Source organism: Herpailurus yagouaroundi, unplaced genomic scaffold, assembly GCF_014898765.1.
Source record: "Herpailurus yagouaroundi ecotype Mexico unplaced genomic scaffold, PumYag 184, whole genome shotgun sequence".
NCBI classification, from domain to species: Eukaryota; Metazoa; Chordata; class Mammalia; order Carnivora; family Felidae; genus Herpailurus; species Herpailurus yagouaroundi.
Window position 1 is genome coordinate 7,799,699 of NW_024412415.1, and position 17,215 is coordinate 7,816,913.

At 51.3% G+C, this 17,215-nt stretch overlaps 1 protein-coding gene across 2 annotated transcripts; it reads left to right on the plus strand.

The window, feature by feature from the left end:
* Positions 1 to 5,808: 5,808 nt before the first annotated feature.
* VPS18 (VPS18 core subunit of CORVET and HOPS complexes) lies at positions 5,809 to 13,993 on the plus strand. 2 transcript variants are annotated; one of them, XM_040492321.1, is made up of 5 exons: positions 5,809 to 6,216; positions 7,243 to 7,384; positions 9,497 to 9,588; positions 9,760 to 11,630; positions 12,660 to 13,993. In XM_040492321.1, the coding sequence occupies exons 1-5, from the start codon at positions 6,126 to 6,128 to the stop codon at positions 13,383 to 13,385; spliced, it is 2,922 nt and encodes a 973-aa protein (XP_040348255.1). In that variant the 5' UTR covers positions 5,809 to 6,125; the 3' UTR covers positions 13,386 to 13,993. The 2 variants fall into 2 exon arrangements, with proteins under 2 accessions (XP_040348255.1, XP_040348257.1); XM_040492323.1 differs by lacking the exon at positions 5,809 to 6,216 and adding an exon at positions 7,475 to 8,376 and having other exon boundaries at positions 7,269 to 7,384.
* Positions 13,994 to 17,215: the final 3,222 nt, after the last annotated feature.

Genomic DNA, 17,215 nt, shown 5'->3' on the forward strand with positions numbered 1-17,215 from the left:
GAGGTCTAGTACATTCTGGGAACAACCCTAGATCAGCACATCTGGAGCACTGAGAGATGAGTAAACAGACTAGATGGAGTTTGAGGATGAGAAAGAACTCATGGGTTTCCTTAATAAATCTTATGGCTCTGTTTTAACATGTATACACAGGGGGCGTCTGGATGGCTCTGTAGGTTAAGTGTCTGACTTCAGTTCAGGTCAAGATGTCACGGTTTGTGAGTTCTAGTCCCACATCGGGGTCTTCTTACTGACAGAGAAGAGCCTGCTTGGGATTCTCTCTCTCCTTCTCTCTCTGCCCCTCCCCAGCTCATGCTTATGCTCTCTCTTTCTCTCAAAATAAATAAATAAACATTTAAAATAAAATATAAAATAAAATGTATAGATAAGGGCACTTGGGTGGCTTAGTTGGTTGAGCATCCAACTTTGGCTCCAGTCATGATTTTACTGTTAATGAGTTCAAGCCCGACATTGGGCTCTCTGCTGTCATCGAAGAGCCTGCTTCTGATCCTCTGTCCTCCTCTCTCTCTGTCCCTCCCCTGCTTGTGCTCTCTCTCTCTCTCTCTCAAAAATAAACAAACATTAAACAAATTGAAAATAAATAAAATGAATACATATATTATGGTGATTAAAACAAAAATTAAATTTAAAGACAAATTCCTAAATCTCCCGTGCAGATGAATTCCAAATGACTTATACTTCACACTCAAGGAAGCATAAACCCCAGTACCTTAAGTGTGGGCTCTGTGTAGCGACTTCCTTCCAAAAAGACAGTATTGAACGGTGAGGAGGAAGAGTAACTTTACAATGGAGAAATCTGACAAGCGCTAACTCAGCCAGGTGACCAAGGTCAACATCAACAGTGATGAGTCATGCTGATGGTATATACCCTTGATATGATGTGATGATAATGGTACTTTACCTCCCCTAAGCTCATAACCCCAATCTAATTACAAAAAAAAAGATATCAGACAAATTTCAATAGAAAGCATCCTACAAAATACCTGCTTAGTACTCCTCAAATTGTCAAGGTCATCAAAAACAAGTTAAGTCTAAGGGTACCTGGAAGGCTCTGGTACTATGCTGGGCATGGAGCCTACTTAAAATGAAAAAATAAAATAAAATAAAATAAAATAAAATAAAAACATTAAAAAAACCAAGGGAAATCTGAAAAACTGCCACAGTCAAGAGGTGCCTAGGGAGACATTACAATTAAATGTAAGGTGTTATCCTGGATGTAATCCTGGAACAGAAAGAGGGCAGTAGGTAAAAATCTGAATAAAGTATGGACTATAGTTAATAATTATGTATCAGTATTGGGGTACCTGGGTGGCTCAGTCGGTTGAGCATCCGACTTCAGCTCAGGTCATGATCTCACACTCCGTGAGTTCAAGCCCCGCATCAGGCTCTGTGCTGACAGCTCAGAGCCTAGAGCCCGCTTCAGATTCTGTGTCTCCCCCTCTCTCTGCCCCTCCCCTGCTCATGCTCTGTCTCTCTCTGTCTCAAAAATAAATAAAAACATTAAATAATTTTTAATAAAAAATAATTATGTATAGTATTGATTTACTAATGTTAACAAATATGCCATATTAATGTAAGATATTCATAGTAAGGGAAACTGGATTTGAAGTAGAGGGAAACCCTCTGCTATCTTCTTACTTTTTCCATCAATGTAAAACTTCTAAAAAAGAATGTGTATTTAAAAAAAAACAAATTTGGAGTGGCTGGCTGGTTCAGTCGGAAGAGCATGTGACACTTGATCTCAGGGTTATGAGTTCAAATCCCACATTGGGTGTAGAGATTACTAAAAAAATTAATAAACAAACTTAAAAAAAAAAACAAATTGGGGTGCCTGGGTGGCTCAGTCGGTTAAGCATCTGACTTCAGCTCAGGTCATCATCTCACAGCTCATGAGTTCGAGCCCCACACCAGGCTCTGTGCTGACAGCTCAGAGCCTGGAGCCTGCGTCAGATTCTGTGTCTCACTCTCTCTCTCTGGCCCTCCCCTGCTCATGCTCTGTCTCTCTCTCTCTCAAAAATAAATAAACATTAAAAAATTTCTTTAAAAATTACTCACTTAAGTCAGTTATATCACTCTTTTTGGTTTGGGTCTTCATTCATTCAATAATTACTACTCATCGTTAACTTGTATTGAGCATTTTCTTGGTATAGGCACAGTGCTGAGTGATTTGCATAATATCCTATAATCACAATGCCATAAGGTAGATTTTTCTCATTTTACAAATGTAGAAACCAAAGCATGAGAAAGGTCATCCATGCAATTGTTTAATGAATATTTATTAGTAAGTTATGACTGCCTCATGATTCTGGGCCTCTTCAAGTGAATGCCCTGCAGGGGCCGCATGTGCAACTGTCCAGATGTAGCTCAATCATGTGACCTCTGCCACACCTCCATCCAGCTCTTCCTCCTCCTGGACAGTGGTGACACTGCACCACTGGCCAGGTTTCCCCAGAAGCTGTCTTGCACCCTTCCTTCATCCCCAGATGTTAGTGACATCTAACTTGTCACTAAGTCCAGTGGGCTCTTCCTCAAAAATGTCTCCCCAGTCTACTCTCACTCTAGGCTGGGCCCTCACCAGCCTGCTTCTGCCTCAGGTCTCATTCTTCTGATGTGGACTACACCCAAGCCACCACCCATTTTTCTAGAACCCACATCAGATGATCTCATCTCCAACCAAAGCCTTCTGATGGCCCTTTCAATAGCTTTCATAATCTGGCCACAACTGGTCCCATTTCCTGCACTGCCCTACTCCCTGATGCTCTAGCTCCCCAGCCCTCCAAACTTGACAATGTTTGCAGGCCTGTTCTCTTGGTTTTCTTGACATCTGCCTAATGCCTACTCGTTTTTGCCCTTGGAAATCATGCATGCACTTCAGGTCTTAGCTCAAATTCACCTGCTTTCATACACTATTCCTCTCTCTCCCTAGCCCAGCAGTCAGCCCTTACGTATCTTGTGGCAACTAGCACACAGATTGTGAGGGGTAGGAGCTGGTGGATCTGTATCCCCAGTTGTGAGTTCCCTAAGACATTTTAGTATTCCTGTACTCAGGTTTGTTTGGGTTGTTCTCCATAATCAGCTTCTGTTACATCTAAGCAAAATGCCCATGCTTCTTAGTTAATGGCCAGTAAATGGCCAGGACAAGAAATGCCATAGCAGTTCTGATGGGGAAATTGGGGTCCAGGGAAGCTTCATGGAGTAGGTGGACTTGAGAGCGGCTGTCAGATTAAAGTCACATTTTTAGTTTCCTGAGCATATTCCCTTTGTTGGACATTATGCTATGCTATAGCAATGAGCTTTCCCCTAGATCACCTCATTTATTTTCAACACAGACCTACTAGGTAAGTATTATTATAACTACAGTATTTCTGTAGATGAGGAAACTGAAACTAAGTGCATCACCTGCGCACAGGGTCCATCTAATGAGTGATTGGGCAGGAATAAGAATGCTGGTCTTGCTCTTACTCCAAAGTTCAACATAAGGTGGGAGAATGAATACTGCTGTCATCAACTCAACAGGGAGTGTGTACTGAGTCTGTAGTAAGCAAAGCCCACTTAGGCCCACCCTATACATACTGGAGAGCAGTGAAACTCAGGAGGGAGGCTTTGGGGACGGTGAGGAGGTGGCTGTATGGACTCTGTGTCCCTGACACATCCCTCCTATGCTGGCTGGCTCCATGCAAGGGGGTCATTTCCTCTGCACAGTCCTGTCCTGGGGAATCAGCTATACCCTCTTCCCTTCAGCTTGCATTGGAGAAATGGACAGCGTGGTGGTTAGCTCCTCAGCATCTGCTCTTACTTGAATACTGCCTCCTGGTTTCCCCATTTCCTACCCACATGAATCCTGGACAAATTGCTTCACCATTCTGAATGTCAGTTTCTGCTTTTGCAATGCGGGAGAAAGAGCAGTGCCTGCTGCATAGCATTAGGGGAAGGGTAAAATGAAATAGCATTGACTGTTATGATTTTAGGGTAGCGCTTGGCACATTGTTGGTACTCAGTAAATGTGCCTTTTATTATTTATTATCTGACCTTTGGCTGGACCTATTTGTATTTCCCTAATGCACTCGGCAGGTGATGTGGGATGGAGCCTTACGCACCGAGCAGGGCTTCTCCCGAGCCGGGCTCACTTTCCCCAGGGCGGTAACCTCTTGTCCGCGCCTCAGCTCTGGCACTTTCCCTCCTCGGACCTAGCCAGAAGGGCAGTGCCCCTGGCTGGGAGAGCGGCATCGCTCCCGTAGGTTCTGGGCGGGAAAAGCGGGACTTAGGAGCCACAGAAAGTTATTTCGGAAGGCATAATTTGTCGCCCCCTCCTGGGCGGGGTCCACTCAGGTCCAGAAAGCACTCGGTGGAAGCTGGTGAGGGTTCAGTTCTGTGCACCTGGCAGGGAAGTTCGGAGAGTAGCGTGACCACGCAATAAACGCTTCAAACCTGGACGCTTTCGAGAGTAAAAGGGGCGCTTTTAGTCATTTCACGTAGGCTACCCGCTAAAGCCAGGATAGTGGTGACCCCGGCCAATAGCCTTCCACTTTAACAAGATACAGTCCTTGTGCCCCAGAAGGGAACAGAATCCGTCTGGATGGGCTAGGCGGGTGGAAGAGGGAAACTGAATTGGAGCCGCACTCTTAGCCTCGAAGTTCGGTCGCTTTGGACTCCCCACCTGCCTTCAAGGTCACCTGTCCCACGTTCTTGCCAGGTGTTGCAGGTATTTGCTCCTCTGTGCTCCCACAGCGTTGTGGCCATGTGTCTGGGTAAGCCTCACGAGCGCTGAAACTTTTTGTCCATTTTGATCTCTGTAGTGCCCCCAAAAGCCTGGAAAAGTGCCTGGCAGAGAGTGTGTGCTCACTTGTGGAATGAGTGAGCTTCTGAACAAATCCATCCATCGCTTTTCTAGCATTAATTATCTGTTTACTGGTCCATTGCCCCTGCTGGTTTATGACCTTCAAGGACGGTATCCTACTTACCTCTGTGACTCCAGCACCTAGCCCAAGTCTAAGCACAAAGTAAGTGCTCAACACTATTCTGAATGGAAGCAGTCCGGCACCTCTTGGCTGTGCTTGGTCTTTTCTTCCGCCCCTTTTGTCTCTCCCCACACCGAAGAGCCTTTACGGAGTCGCTGAGAGGCAGGTTAGGTAGCACTTGGCATCCGTCGGCCAGGTCACCAGCTCTGTCACTTCCTGAAAGCTGGTGGTCCCCTAAATGTAGGAGAAGAGAGGCTAGGACTGCTTGCCTATGTCTTGTGAAGGTAGGATCAAGAGAGCGATTCGATTGAAGAACGGGAGGTTCTCCTGAGGGCCTAGGGTAGCGGCCTGTTTGGAGAGGTCGGAGTGAGAGCTGGACACGGAGGCTGAGACCGTCTGAGAGAGGAATGCCTGGGCAAAAAAGGAACTGAGGAATGGCTCCGAGCCTGGGGCTGGAAGGCGCTGCGCGGATGGTGAAGGGCCTAAAAACACTGCGATTGCCTCCTTGTGTCAAAATTCGGAACTGCAGCAGGGTCCTGGAGGGGAGCGCCTGTACTCAGCAGCGCCAGCTCACCACCTAGCTGGACTGCAGCTGTGACGCGTCTATGGCTCCGCCCCAAACCGAAAGCTGCACAGCACTTCCGGCTCCCTCCCTCAAGAGTGGACTGGGCCAGGTCCCTGTCCCTGTCCCGCCCCCCGCCTTGGCCCCGCCTTGGCCCCGGCAGCCCTCGCTGCGCCTCCCAGTGGCGGGTCGGGATAAGTTCCTACGCGAGCAAACGCGGGTTTCCGAGAGCCCGGAAGTTACGTTATAGGCGCGCGTCCCGGGGGCGGGAGTCAGCTGAGCCGCTGGGGCGAGGTTGGGATCTTCTGGGATCTGCAAAAGGAAACCAGTGATCTTTTGGGGGTGGGAACGGGGTGCAGGACTGCACCAGATTCAAGGGAGAGGGCTCCGAAGTCTTCTCGCTCATTACAAGGCGAGAGCGAGAAAATCCTCAGGATCTTAAAGAGGAGAAGGGGGCGGCGGATTGCAGGATCTGTCAGAGACTTGTCGAGGCTGCGGAGACGCAGTTTCCAATCTAAGGCGACGGGGATCCCTGGGGGGAGCGCTGTTGGAATCCCTGGGCCCGGAACGGAGGGCCCAGAGGCACCATGGCGTCCATCCTGGATGAATACGAGGACTCCCTGTCCCGCTCAGCCGTCTTGCAGCCCGGCTGCCCCAGCGTGGGCATCCCCCACTCGGGTAAGGGAGGGGAGGGAGCCGCTCACACTATCCGCACACCTGGCACCTGCGGGGGAGGATCGGGGAGAGTAGCTCCAAGGGTCCGGTTCACCGCCTGGACATACAGTACAGACCTAGGCCCCTGATTCTCCTCAGGCTCTCTTGGCCCCCAGCTGGTGGATGGTCGAAGTTTAAAAGAACAGCAAGAGCAGTCTCGTGATCTAGGCCCTGCCACTCGGGTTCTACAAGGAAAGTGGGACCCACATAAGGAAGTGACTTGCTTACAGGGCCCCGGTTGAGAGAAGTGAGAATAGGCTCCAGGCTTCAGCCAGAGCCTGTGCTTTGCCTACCGGGCCCTTTCTGGAGGTGGGAGGAAGAGAGTGGGCAAAGAAAATGGTGGAAGGGGAATGTTGTAGGGGTACGAGGGCTGGTCCTAGAGGGAACTTTTTCACTGAACAGGGAAAAATGAAGTTATTTTAGGCTTTGCTAGATCTGGGTGCAGGCTGGCCTTGAGGGGAAATTTTTGTAGAAAGTAGGACAGAGTTGGCAGAGGGGTCTGAAGTGCTAGGTATGCAGTGGTAAAGAAATGAGAATAAAGGCTAGAGAAAGAAGCTGCAGCTTGATTGGGACTGTTCCCCAGGGCTTCCTCTGCCTTCATTCTTCTGGAGACTCACTCAGAGCATTACTGCATGGGTAGGGAGGAGGGGAGAGAGTGGATCTAGACTACTTTAGTTGAGCTGAGATTGCTAGGCCCGAGATTGATAAGGGAGAATGCCCAACCCTTTCTACTGAGAAGGGTACATGAGGGTGCAACAGCATTATAAGGGTTCAAAGAACCCACCCCTCACAGCTGTCAGAAGGAGTCCAGAGCCCTCATGTAGAGATGATTAGCAAACTACTTGATATGTTGATAGCAAACTTTTAACTGAGGGCTTGGGGTAGGAGTATGTTGGGAAGGTGGAGAGGAAAACAATTTTTTTTGTTGCCTCTCCTTGTTCTTCCTCCATCTCTTCCATAGCTCACCTTTAATTCCCTCCTTTCCTGTAGGGTATGTGAATGCCCAGCTAGAGAAGGAAGTGCCCATCTTCACAAAGCAGCGCATTGACTTTACCCCTTCTGAGCGTATCACCAGTCTTGTTGTCTCCTGCAATCAGCTCTGCATGAGCCTGGGCAAGGATACACTGCTCCGGTAAGTGAGGGCTCGAAAGACTTAGTAGGGAGTGGATTAGTGGTATTTGGGACTATTAACTGACTGGGGCCTTTCTTTCATTCTGGGCAGGTGAAACTACAGTAGATTTGGAATTTTCAGGAAACATCCATTACCAAAGAACTAATGTAGTATAGTAGTTAAAATCAGGTAGATCTGGATCAGAGCTCAGCTCTCCTATGTACCAGCCAGGGAATGTTGAACAAGTCACCCAGTCTCTCTGTGTCCCGTCATCTGTTAAAGATAGTTCTAACCCACAAGTTAGTCACATTGATCAGGGGAACCGTCTAGAGTCCTGAAGTAAATCCACTATAAATGGAAATAATATATCTCAATAAAATTAGAAATAAACACATACATACATACATACATAAGTGGGAATACTATATAACAAGGGTGTCAGAAAAAAATGCTTATCTAGAATAACCATCTGGAATAAAACAGCTAAGGCTCTGTATCACAAAAATAAATTCTAGGTGGGATAATTATTTAAATATGAAAAACAAACTGAATATCAAAAGAATATTTAATAAATGTCTGTGTTCTTGGGCAGAAGGGACACCTTCTTACTCAAGCTAGAAAGGACAGGTATATTTGACTGCATAGTAATGACAAAATAAAAACAAAAAAGCCTTTGAGGGGTGCTTGGCTGGCTCAGTTGGTAGAGCATGTGACTCTCGATCTTGGAATCGTGAGTTTGAGCCCCACATTGGGTGTGGGGATTACTCAAAATAGTAATAAAGAAAAAAAGCATTTGAATCTGGTCATGACCAAAGATGGTGGGAAAATGATGTGTTTCCACATATGACTAAGGATTTACATCCCTATTCTTTAAAAAGCCCTTACAAATTAATAAGAAAAAGACACTTAAGTAGAAAGGGGAGGGCAAAGAATATAAACAAGCAGTTTACAGAAGAGGAACTCTACATTGCCAGTAAACATCTAAAAATATTTTCAACCTTTGGGAAATAAAGGTAAGGTACCGTTTTTTTTAACCTATCAGATTGACAAAAATTAAAAATAGTAATAGATTGTGCTGGTGAAGACACACAGAAATGGACTCTCACACGCCGCTGGTGAGAGTATAACTTGCCACTGTCTTTTGGAAAAGTGTTCTGGAAATGCCTGTTAAAGTTTAAAATGTCTCTAAGTTGGACCCAACAATCCCACTTTGGAGAATACGTAATCTTAGAAAGAAAAGTACCGCTTTGCAAGGGTAGAGATACAAGGATGTTGACGGCAGAGTTATTTATGGTCGGAAAAACTGGACCCAAACTGAATGCCCATCAACAGGAAAATGATGATAAAATTATGGTTGAGCCATGAAGGGGAGAATTATGCAGTTATTGAAACAATGAATTAGAGCTGTATCTGTTGATACTGTGGAATGTTCATGAAATATCATTAAGTGAGAAAAGCAAGTTAAAAATTTATATATATACACACGTATGTACACAACATGAAGTGATTTTTGTAAAAATATAAAGACAGTGACAAAACAAGTCTATGTTGTAAGGATGGAGAAAGACCTTAAAATCAGTTTTGTCTATGGAGAGTGATGGGTTTAAGAAGAAAACTGTTAACTCTTTATACATCTTTGCTTTGATTCTTTAGTTAAAAATGGGTATATAATTTGAAAATGGTCTTAATAAGGGAAGTATAATTTAAACAGGAGCACCCCTCAGGGTTATTGTGAAGATTGAGATATACTTGGTTAAGGTCTTGGTGTGGTGCTTGGTATATAGAAAGTACTCAGTAACCATTAGCTAGTATTTGTTCTTTTTTTACCCCAGCAATCTGGGATACCCCTGCATTGTCTTCCCAGATGCACTGTAGATCTTCTGAGCAGAGGGAAAAGGCTTCTATTTAGTGACTTCTCAAAATGAGGTAGGGGAATTCTCAGAGCTGAAGGTTCTTAAGTAGGATCCTGTGTGTATTTCAGAGTTCCCTTGAGATTGTGTGCAGAATTTTATATGTGTGTATAGATTTCAGGGAAGAGAGCCTGTGGCTTTCATCAGATTATAAAGAGGTCTGTGATTCCAAAAAAAGGATCTGCCCTTCTCTGGAGTGATGCTGTGACTCTTGTCCTGACAGCATTGACTTGGGCAAGGCCAACGAACCCAACCATGTGGAGCTGGGACGCAAGGATGATGCCAGAGTTCACAAGATGTTTCTGGACCACACTGGTAACTGGTGGTGGAGGTCTGAGATTGGTGGGGCGGGGGGCGGGGAGACTGGTTGAGCGGAGGGTAAGTCATTGCCTGGGTGGATGGGATCTGAGAGTGGTGGGGATAAGGAGGAGGCTGAGAGTGGGAATGGCAGCATTCTGTAGAGTGCCATACTCTTCCCCACTCCAGGCTGTCACCTGCTGATTGCTCTGAGCAGCACTGAGGTCCTCTATGTGAACCGTAATGGACAGAAGGTACGGCCACTGGCACGCTGGAAAGGACAGCTGGTGGAGAGTGTGGGCTGGAACAAGGCACTGGGCACCGAGAGCAGCACAGGCCCCATCCTGGTCGGCACTGCCCAAGGCCAGATCTTCGAAGCAGAGCTCTCAGCCAGCGAGGGTGGACTTTTCGGCCCTGCCCCAGATCTTTACTTCCGGCCATTGTACGTACTAAATGAAGAAGGGGGTCCAGCGCCTGTATGCTCCCTTGAGGCTGAGCGGGGTCCCGATGGGCGCGGCTTTGTTATCGCCACAACTCGGCAGCGCCTCTTCCAGTTCATAGGTCGAGCAGCAGAGGGGACTGAGGCCCAGGGCTTCTCAGGGCTCTTCGCTGCCTACGCTGACCACCCACCCCCATTCCGTGAGTTCCCCAGCAGTCTGGGCTACAGTGAGTTGGCGTTCTATACCCCCAAGTTGCGCTCTGCACCTCGGGCCTTCGCCTGGATGATGGGGGATGGCGTGTTGTATGGAGCATTGGACTGTGGGCGCCCCGATTCCCTGCTGAGTGAGGAGCGAGTCTGGGAGTACCCAGAGGGGGTAGGTCCTGGGGCCAGCCCACCTCTGGCTGTCGTCTTGACCCAGTTCCACTTCCTGCTGCTGTTGGCGGACCGGGTGGAGGCAGTGTGCACGCTGACAGGGCAGGTGGTGCTGCGGGATCACTTCCTGGAGAAGTTTGGGCCGCTGAAGCACATGGTGAAGGACTCCTCCACGGGCCACCTGTGGGCCTACACTGAGCGGGCCGTCTTCCGCTACCATGTGCAGCGGGAGGCCCGGGATGTGTGGCGCACCTACCTGGACATGAACCGCTTTGACCTGGCCAAAGAGTATTGTCGAGAGCGGCCTGACTGCCTGGACACAGTCCTGGCCCGGGAAGCTGATTACTGCTTTCGCCAGCGTCGTTACCTGGAGAGTGCCCGCTGCTACGCCCTGACCCAGAGCTACTTTGAGGAGATTGCCCTCAAGTTCTTGGAGGCCCGACAGGAGGAGGCTCTGGCCGAGTTCCTGCAGCGAAAATTGGCCAGTTTGAAGCCAGCCGAGCGTACCCAGGCCACACTGCTTACCACCTGGCTGACGGAGCTTTACTTGAGCCGGCTCGGGGCTCTGCAGGGTGATCCTGAGGCCCTGAACTTCTACCGGGAAACACGGGAGCGCTTCCGGGCCTTCCTCAGCAGCCCCCGCCACAAGGAGTGGCTCTTTGCCAGCCGGGCCTCCATCCATGAACTGCTTGCCAGCCATGGAGACACAGAACACATGGTGTACTTTGCCGTGATCATGCAGGACTATGAGCGAGTGGTGGCATACCACTGCCAGCACGAGGCCTACGAGGAAGCCCTGGCCGTGCTTGCTCGCCACCGTGACCCTCAGCTTTTCTATAAGTTCTCACCGATCCTCATTCGCCACATCCCCCGCCAGCTGGTGGATGCTTGGATTGAGCTGGGCAGCCGGCTAGATGCCCGGCAGCTCATTCCTGCCCTGGTGAATTATAGCCAGGGCGGCGAGGCCCAGCAGGTGAGCCAGGCCATCCGCTACATGGAGTTCTGCGTGAATGAGCTGGGCGAGACTGAGCAGGCCATTCATAACTACCTGCTGTCGCTGTATGCCCGAGGCCAGCCCGCCTCACTGCTGGCCTACCTCGAGCAGGCCGGGGCCAGCCCGCACCGTGTGCATTATGACCTCAAGTATGCGCTGCGGCTCTGTGCTGAGCACGGCCACCACCGTGCTTGTGTCCATGTCTACAAGGTCCTAGAACTGTATGAGGAGGCTGTGGACCTGGCCCTGCAGGTGAGCCAATGCGTTTTGACCCCATCCAGTAGAAGGACCTGGAGAGCAGTTGCTTCAGATGCTGAGGGTTTGGAGTGGGGGGCTGTGGCTAGAGGGTGCTGGCATTTCTTGCAGAGAGGTACTTTAGTGTAGAGGTTAAGAATGTGGACTCTGAGGTTCAGGGTTTGAAGTCTGGTTCTGCCACTTAGTAAGCTGTGTGACCTCAGGCTGATTTCTGACCCTGTGTTTGCCTCAGAGGATTCGGCCACAAATGGTAATGGTACTTAGCTCCTAGAGTTGATTAAAGTAGTGTGTATGAAAAGCACTCGCAACAGTGCCTCCTCTACAGTAACTTCTACATTCATGCTAGCTATTGCGTTACAGCCACGACTGCAGAAGGGGAAGGTGCCGAGTTACACTTCTCAATCCTGAGTCATCACTTGCCTTAGGATCACACGAAGTGCTATTTAAAATACAAATTCCCGGGTCTGAACCCAGGACTTACTGAATCAGAAAGTCTGAGGTGAGACCCAAAAAATTTGTATTTAAAAAAAAATTTTTTTTTAAGATCATTTCTTTATTTTGAGAGAGAGCGAGAGTGAGCAGGGGAGGGGCAGAGAGGGAGAAAGAGAATCCCAAGCAGGTTCCGTGATGTCAGCTCAAAGCCCGACACGGGCTCAATCCCACGTACTGTGAGATCATGACCTGAGCCGAGATCAAGAGTCGGACGCTTCACTGACTGAGCCACCCGGGTGCCCCCCAAAAATCTGTATTTTGAATATACTCCAGGGTGATTTTTAAATTTGCTAAAATCAAAGCCCCAACTGTCGTAATTAGCTTTTACAAAGCTGTGACAGGGACATACCCATTACTGAGACAGGTTTCTGTCCTGGCCTCCAGAAGCCCTCACCTTGCTTGCTCCCAGAATGCTGGGAATCCTGCCTTGGGGCCTCTCCTCGGGCCCAGCTTCTCCCGGGGCACCTGTCTCTCCCGTAATCTGTATCGTAGAGGGCAGGGGGCTTGACCTTAACACTCGTGGTCTCCCCACAGGTGGATGTGGACCTAGCCAAACAGTGTGCTGACTTGCCTGAGGAAGACGAGGAACTGCGCAAGAAACTGTGGCTGAAGATTGCACGACACGTAGTGCAGGAGGAGGAAGATGTGCAGACGGCCATGGCCTGCCTGGCCAGCTGCCCCTTGCTCAAGATTGAGGACGTGCTGCCCTTCTTTCCTGACTTCGTCACCATCGACCACTTCAAGGAGGCGATCTGCAGCTCGCTCAAGGCCTACAACCACCACATCCAGGAGCTGCAGCGGGAGATGGAAGAGGCCACAGCCAGCGCCCAGCGCATCCGGCGAGATCTGCAGGAGCTGCGGGGCCGCTACGGCACTGTGGAGCCCCAGGACAAATGCGCTACCTGCGACTTCCCCCTGCTCAACCGCCCTTTTTACCTTTTCCTCTGTGGCCACATGTTCCACGCTGACTGCTTGCTGCAGGCCGTGCGGCCTGGCCTGCCGGCCTACAAGCAGGCCCGGCTCGAGGAGCTGCAGCGAAAGTTGGGGGCTGCTCCAGCCCCTACCAAGGGCTCTGCCCGCGCAAAGGAGGCCGAGGGTGGGGCTGCCGCTGGGGGGCCCAGTCGGGAACAGCTCAAGGCTGACCTAGATGAACTGGTGGCCGCTGAGTGTGTGTACTGTGGGGAGCTGATGATCCGCTCTATTGACCGGCCCTTCATCGACCCCCAGCGCTATGAGGAGGAGCACCTCAGTTGGCTGTAGGAGGATGTTGTGCTGGGTGGGCAGGCCGTCGGGGGCACGTGCCCCTTCTTGGGAAGGCTACACCCTGGTCCGCGCTCCGTCATCTGGAGACTCGCCCCATTGCTGGGAAGAGTGGAATTATAGCTGTCACCGAGAGGTATCATCTGCCGCTATCCAGTTCTTCAGAGCGGCCTTAGGGCCACTGTTATGCCAGGCCATCTGCCTGCCTCCCAACAGGGGGCCTTAGCCTGGAGAAGTCAGAATTCTGACCCCATCACCCTCTCCCCTCTAAAGGTCCTGTTTTCCTTTTTACTCCCCACAGACATCCTGTTCACCTTCTAGAGCGAGAGTACCATCCTCCCTTTTCACTGCGTGGCTCTTCCCCTTCAGAGGAAGGCCTCTCCTGTGTCTGCCCCTAGGTCCCAGAGAGAAAAGGCAGCCCCTCCAAGTCCTGGGCATGGAGGGTGGGGAAAGGTGGTGCTGGTGGTGGGCGTGTCTTGTGTACACTTTCTAGGGCTCTGGTGTGTGGGCGTGCCCTGGGGGACAGGGCCTCATGGAGGACAGTGGGAGATGATGATGGAGTGGGGAACATTAAACTGCCTGCGCTGCGCTGGTGGTCCTGGAGTTGATGGCTTTGTTGATGCTGGCCTCAGTGGCACGTGAGTGATCTCCAGGGGCATAGGATGCCACAGGGATGCTGCTGGGACCCTGAACACTTTCCAGCCTTGGACCTCGCTTCTTCACCTGGTGATGTGACTGATTTTGACATATTTTCTGTCTGTTCGCTTCCTTGTCCCTCTGCTCCATCCTCTCCCTCTCCAGGCTCCAACTGGGAATGGTGGCCCACCATCCTCAGACCAAGCACTGTTCTTCCCTTTGGCCAGCAGGTGGTACTGCTCCCCACAGAATCCTTCACACGGGCAGCTGAGGCACTAATTTCTTGTCCCTTTCTCCACTAGTGCTTCCTCAGTCTGTTCCTTTCTAGTATGTTCTGGGAATCTGCACTGCCTCACCGTGAATCTAAGCCCTCATTCTTCCTCCCTTCACTAGCCCTTATACATGCGAGATTTTGCTTGCCCTTCTCTTTGCCAACCTGGATCCTTGCATTCCCGGCTTCTGCCAGCTTTGATACTGCCCTCCCACTGTCTGGTATTTGACCATAATGTTCAGATCCAGTGTGGAGGTAGGACTGCCCCTGCCAACATCCATGGCATTTGGCAGATAGATTTTTTTACTCATCTAACTTCTGTGACCCGCCCTCCCCCTCTGGACTACATACACTCTTAGTTGTGGCTACCCTAAGGAGTCTGGATCAGGGCCTTCCCGTGACATCAGCGAGCACCCTTTGCCCTGTGGACTGGGGTTCACAGTCCACTGTTCAGCTCTATAGGTGTGGTCCATCAGCTGCTCAGACTGAAACAAAATAACAAGTGTGTCTTCCTGGAATCAGGCTGGGGTCAAGCCACCTGGCTGGTGACTACATGCTTTTCTCTCTCCTGCCGCCTAACCCTTTCCAAGACTTTTATCTCCTGCAGTCCTGGTGGAGTCTTGCCCTGCCAAGTCCCCCCAACCACTAGAACAACCCTGTCTCCTCATGGCCTCTGCCAACGGACAGGCTAGAAGCTGTCCGTCTTTGGTGAGTCTCAGACTCTCCATCTTCTCCCAAAAGCAAGAGGGAGCAAATAGGGAGGGGCTGGTAATCCCTGGGTGGGCAGAGAGCATCCTAATCCTGTTCCCTGTGTCCGAAGATTTGGAGGCTATTGCTTCCTTCCTTTCCCCGTGTGGCCTACCATTTCCCACTGTCAGTGAATATTAGGTCTAAATTTTGACCTGCCACTTGCATGGTCACTTGCTTACTTAGAACAGCTTGGGTCTTCTGTCTCTGCACATAATGGGTGCCTAACACATGTTAGTTAAACAAACACTGCCCTATTGCTCCCTCTTCCCAGTGGACCTGGCTAAGACAGCCTGGGATGCCCCTGCCCCCTTCTGTCTTCTGAGCCTGCCCATCTGGTCCTAGGCTGCTTCCTCTTTCCTGGAAAAAAAGGCCACAGGCTTCCCTGGCACTGACAGAATGGGGTTCCGTTGAGTCAGGGCAACGGGAAGCTACAGCCCTTAGATCCCTGGAAACCAAGCAAGGCCTGGAATGGAGGGGAGAGAGGAGGCCCTCAGGGCCTTGGCCCTAAGCCTGGGGAGGGCCAGAAGGGGGTGGAGTGGGGGAGCAGCTGCGTGGGCAGGGGCCAAGATGAATGAGCTGCTCCTGGAGCTGTCACTGGAAATAGGAGGAGTGGCCACAGGCAGTGACGCTGAGATCAGGGCAGGAGGCCTGTAAACAAGGAAGCCACCTGGGGGAGACTCAGGGCGGTCACTGGTCCTGGGGAGCAGGTGCTTCCTGAGGCCCGCCCTTGAGAGGGCCCTGGGGGGCTGCCTGGCCAAGTCGTCAGCTGGCACGAGGGGGCGCTGTCGACTGGCTTCCTGAAACCACCAGCTCCTTTCCACAGCTCCATGGGGAGTGGCTGTCGGAGGGTGTGACAGCCTAGCGTCTGAGGCCTGGCTTTCCCACCGGACAGCCCTCCCTTCTCCTGTCCCCAGTGCAGACTGGCCAAGAGCACCAGCCTGGAAGGGAGGGCACAGGGCTCCAGGCCTGGCCAGCATGGGTGTGAGCTTATTCCCCCAGGACCACCAAGTCTTGAATTCCCCCTTCTCCCACCCCAGGGCTCAGGTTGCAGGCTGGGCCCTCATCAACCCCGTTGGATGGGAGGGGGCTTGGAGGCCACCAGACTGCAGGCTGCCCTTGGCGCTGCCCCCCTGGCGCCAGGGAAACAAAAGGTTAGGGGGCCCAGAGGGAGTTATCTGGCCCCACCACCACCAGGGGAGGGGGAGGGGGCCAAGAGGGGCATACCTCCTTCCCACTCCCCCAGCTCTGCAGATTCTTCGAGACACTTTCACAGGCGGAAATTCCCAGAGGTCAGAGGAGGGAAACGGTTAATTCCTTTTATTCAATGGGTCCCCCCTACACGCCTCCCCCCAGCTTCCTCCCTCCACTTCCCGCCCCCCCCTGTGTGAACAGGAAGTGGAGAGGAAAAGGCTCCAAGCAGAGCAGCTGGGAGCAGGAGGCAGGGAGTGGGCGGCAGGCTTGATGCCAGCCCTGCCCCTCATGGTTGCTTGCTGGAGGGCCAGAGCCACTGTGGCCTGGGAAAGAACCTGCGGCCCTGCTGGTGAGTGGCAGCAGAGCCGGGAAACAGCCTAGCTTGGAGCCCCCTTCTCTCAACATGCTCCTAGGGCAGAGGCTACTGCCAGGAGGGTGCAAGGCATCCTCTGTCCAAGACCCAGCTGCCCTTGCCACTGCAGCCCCACCCCCACCGCAGGCTGGGCATCCTGAGGCTGGCAGGCATCTCTTTAGGCAGCCGCCAGTCCTGGCACTGGCTCCAGCCACTCAGCCCCTTGGCCCTGCCAGTTCTTTGAAGCTCATGCAGTGCTTCCTGTTTGGGGCGGGCGATGCCAGAGCCCCTCCCCCACCATTGTTCTGTAGAGACCATAGGTCCATCTGTTGCCCCATGGTGGGGCCCCTAGGCAGTGCCACACGGGAGCAGCACCACAAAGGACCCTGCTGGCAGCTTTGATTATGTGGAGTGAGGCTGGGCCCCGCAGCAGGTTGAGGGTGAATGGTGGTCAGAGGCAGTCCTGGGGTGGGCAGTGGGATAGATGGAGGATGTGAGGCGGTTCTACTTAGTGGGCAGCCAGAGCCCTCAGCTTTCTCCCCCACCTGGAGTACAGAGATGATGATATTCAGGGAGCTGTACCTGCTGATGCCACCAGGAGACAGACACCATTCTTATGCCCAGTTTCCA

Bases quoted from the DNA above. Each gene is read 5' to 3' on its own strand.
- VPS18 (XM_040492321.1), top strand. From the start codon at position 6,126: ATGGCGTCCATCCTGGATGAATACGAGGACTCCCTGTCCCGCTCAGCC. The intron at 6,217-7,242 runs GTAAGGGAGGGG...CCTTTCCTGTAG, and splicing joins CGTGGGCATCCCCCACTCGG to GGTATGTGAATGCCCAGCTA. The intron at 11,631-12,659 runs GTGAGCCAATGC...GTCTCCCCACAG, and splicing joins CTGTGGACCTGGCCCTGCAG to GTGGATGTGGACCTAGCCAA.